The following is a 3820-nucleotide window of genomic DNA, read 5'->3' as shown; positions in this document are numbered from 1 at the left end:
ACTTCACAACATGTCAGTCTTTGTGTGTGTCTTTCTACCTTCTGTAATGTTTTGTCTATCTGTCTGTCTTATCAAATTGTGCTTGGACCCCTCAATCGGCGCTTGCGGCTATATTTGTATTTTCTTTTTGTGTGTGTGTGTGTGTGTGCTGTTGAAGAATGTGTGTCCTGTGCTGCAAACGGGGGATGTATTTGTGTAGAAGGGCACCTATTTAGTTATTTAATATAGAGAAGGCTCAAGGGAAAGGGAAGGGATAGAGATAATTTTAATTCTGTGTTTTTTATTTTTTTTGTTTTGTTTCTTCTTTCTTTGTCTCTATTGGTTGTATTTGTATCTGTTATATTAAAACAAAAAACAAAACAAAAAATTTGCATTTTATTTTATGCATCATTTAAATTTTGCTTAAAATTCACTTGACCATTGAATGGAAACAGCTAGTGACAAGTTACTGCCATGGCTGGATTACAAATTGCAATGACTAAATTCTGACTGTCTATGGTTCTTGTACCTGAACAAAGTGAAATGTATTAATAAAATGGAAACACCTGTCCTAGGTTGTCAACATGGACTCTGCTGCTATCTCCAAGCTGATTCCAATCCCTTCATCAGAGTGAGATGCGTGATTGGATGACTCAGTCAGCAACAGTTTAAAAGGACCACTGAGTTTGCAACATTCATCAAGCTTGGTTGGAAGAATAGTTTCTGGTTTTGTTGTTTGGCTACAAAAAAAAAAAAGCACAAGCTGAACAGGCTGGTGGCTGGCCTTAGCTGAAAAAATGGCTGTTGGTATTTGTATGAGGTAGGTCTTTTTTTTGTATGGGAACATATTTCACTCAGACAGATGATTGATTTGGGTGGTGTCATATAATTTGCTAGTATTTACAAGTTGTGTTCTCTTTTCAGGGTGCTTGTCCTCTCAATGATAGCTTTTGGACAACATGCGCATGGTAAGATAACATAATCCCAGTTACACTTAAACTTGTTTACTACAAGACTTAATGATACATTTTTTTGTATCTTTATAGCAACTGGCTACAGAGGTGAAGGCTCCAGTGGCATTAAACCTAATTTTAAGCCCACTGTGGATTCTGAGAGCAGTGACAAACCTGCTCTAGCCTCTACAAGTTATGAGCAACCAAGCTCTGCACTGCCTGGAGCTTCTGTTGATGGTTATGGACCCAGTTATGCTCAGAGTGTTTCTTCTGAAAATTACAAGCCTACCACTGCGGCCAGGTCTGGTCCAATTTCATCAAGTTATGGAATTGAGATGCATTCTGTTCGCCAATCTGAGCCCAAGCCCCAGCAGCCCAGCTACCAGCCCAAGCCGCAGCAGCCTAGCTACCAGCCCAAGCCGCAGCAGCCGCCTAGCTACCAGCCCAAGCCCCAGCAGCCTAGCTACCAGCCCAAGCCGCAGCAGCCTAGCTACCAGCCCAAGCCGCAGCAGCCCCAGCAGCAGCCTAGCTACCAGCCCAAGCCCCAGCAGCAGCCTAGCTACCAGCCCAAGCCCCAGCAGCAGCCTAGCTACCAGCCCAAGCCGCCGCAGCAGCCTAGCTACCAGCCCAAGCCGCAGCAGCCTAGCTACCAGCCCAAGCCGCAGCAGCCTAGCTACCAGCCCAAGCCGCCGCAGCCTAGCTACCAGCCGCAGCAGCCTAGCTACCAGCCCAAGCAGCAGCCTAGCTACCAGCCCAAGCCGCAGCCGCAGCCTAGCTACCAGCCCAAGCCACAGCCGCAGCAGCCTAGCTACCAGCCCAAGCCGCAGCAGCCTAGCTACCAGCCAAAGCCTGAAACCAACTATGGTGTTGTCCAAAGCAAAGCTGGCATGTGGGATTTTGGCTCTGCTGAGGGAGGTGCAGCTTTTGGACCTAATGTCCAGCACATCGACCACCAGCCCAAGCCGCAGCCGCAGCAGCAGCCTAGCTACCAGCCCAAGCCGCAGCAGCAGCCTAGCTACCAGCCCAAGCCCCAGCAGCAGCCTAGCTACCAGCCCAAGCCGCAGCCCAAGCCCCAGCAGCAGCCTAGCTACCAGCCCAAGCCCCAGCAGCAGCCTAGCTACCAGCCCAAGCCGCAGCAGCCTAGCTACCAGCCCAAGCCGCAGCAGCCTAGCTACCAGCCCAAGCCGCAGCAGCCTAGCTACCAGCCCAAGCCGCAGCAGCACAAGCAGCAGCCTAGCTACCAGCCCAAGCCGCAGCAGCCTAGCTACCAGCCCAAGCCGCAGCAGCCCAAGCAGCAGCCTAGCTACCAGCCCAAGCCGCAGCAGCCTAGCTACCAGCCCAAGCCGCAGCAGCACAAGCAGCAGCCTAGCTACCAGCCCAAGCCGCAGCAGCAGCCCAGCTACCAGCCCAAGCCGCAGCAGCCCAAGCAGCAGCCTAGCTACCAGCCCAAGCCGCAGCAGCCCAAGCAGCAGCCTAGCTACCAGCCCAAGCCGCAGCAGCCTAGCTACCAGCCCAAGCCGCAGCAGCCTAGCTACCAGCCCAAGCCGCAGCAGCCTAGCTACCAGCCCAAGCCACAGCCGCAGCAGCCTAGCTACCAGCCCAAGCCTGAAACCAACTCTGGTGTTATCCAAAGCAAAGCTGCCATGTGGGATTTTGGACAGCCTACACAGTCAAGTGATGACTCAAAGCCACAAACAAATTTCACTCCCCGAAGCAAAGTTGGTACATGGAATACTGGTTCTGCTCAGGGAGGAAATATTTTGGGCTCTAGTTTAAAACCCATTTCAACAGCTTATGGAATTGCGCAACAGTCTAGCTACAAAAAGCAGCAGCCTGTGTACAGGCCTCAGCTGCCCAGTTACCAGCCCAAGCTGCAGCAGCCCGTGTACAGGCCTCAGCTGCCCAGTTACCAGCCCCAGCAGCAGCCCAGTTACCAGCCGCAGCAGCCCAGTTACCAGCCCCAGCAGCCCGTGTACCAGCCTCAGCTGCCCAGTTACCAGCCCCAGCAGCAGCCCAGTTACCAGCCGCAGCAGCCCAGTTACCAGCCCCAGCAGCCCAGTTACCAGCCCAAGCTGCAGCAGCCCGTGTACCAGCCCCAGCAGCCCAGTTACCAGCCCCAGCAGCCCGTGTACCAGCCTCAGCTGCCCAGTTACCAGCCCAAGCTGCAGCAGCCCGTGTACCAGCCCCACCAGCAGCAGCCCAGTTACCAGCCGCAGCAGCCCGTGTACCAGCCTCAGCTGCCCAGTTACCAGCCCAAGCTGCAGCAGCCCGTGTACCAGCCCCAGCAGCCCAGTTACCAGCCCCAGCAGCCCGTGTACCAGCCTCAGCTGCCCAGTTACCAGCCCAAGCTGCAGCAGCCCGTGTACCAGCCCCACCAGCAGCAGCCCAGTTACCAGCCGCAGCAGCCCGTGTACCAGCCTCAGCTGCCCAGTTACCAGCCCCACCAGCAGCAGCCCGTGTACCAGCCCCACCAGCAGCAGCCCAGTTACCAGCCCCAGCAGCCCAGTTACCAGCCCCAGCAGCCCGTGTACCAGCCTCAGCTGCCCAGTTACCAGCCCAAGCTGCAGCAGCCCATCTGATTCCATCTGCAATTTGGCTGCAAATGGGTATGTGAAGACGCTGCATTGATTGCTTGTTGGCTTTGATATTTCCACAAAAGGAAATCTGTTGTGGTAGCTATGGGTAGTAGTTGAAGCAGATGGAATGCTCTATGGAGGTTTAAGGGCAAGCAACACATCTGAGGAACTGACATGAGGGTCTTGTAAACTTGGTCAAGGTTGCTGGTTAAATGTCAGATCCTGAAGAGATCTTGCTTCATATGGTCTAGTCTTGCAGGAGAGTAATGGTTGCATTGTGTAGGTCACTAAAGGAAGTGTAATGCAGTGTTT

At 53.4% G+C, this 3820-nt stretch overlaps 1 protein-coding gene across 1 annotated transcript; it reads left to right on the top strand.

The window, feature by feature from the left end:
* Positions 1-1819: 1819 nt before the first annotated feature.
* Positions 1820-3511, top strand: LOC139639290 (DNA-directed RNA polymerase II subunit RPB1-like). Its single transcript, XM_071513375.1, has 3 exons — positions 1820-1996; positions 2351-2398; positions 2744-3511. The coding sequence occupies exons 1-3, from the start codon at positions 1820-1822 to the stop codon at positions 3509-3511; spliced, it is 993 nt and encodes a 330-aa protein (XP_071369476.1).
* Positions 3512-3820: the final 309 nt, after the last annotated feature.

Source organism: Centroberyx affinis, unplaced genomic scaffold (assembly GCF_046629955.1).
Source record: "Centroberyx affinis isolate AG114_WGS23_722 - 3 ecotype Tasmania unplaced genomic scaffold, CSIRO-AGI_Caff_v1 ptg007046l_1, whole genome shotgun sequence".
In the NCBI taxonomy this organism is placed as follows: domain Eukaryota; kingdom Metazoa; phylum Chordata; class Actinopteri; order Beryciformes; family Berycidae; genus Centroberyx; species Centroberyx affinis.
The sequence above is the reverse complement of the archived record's forward strand: the minus strand, read 5'-3'. Positions and strand labels throughout refer to the sequence as shown.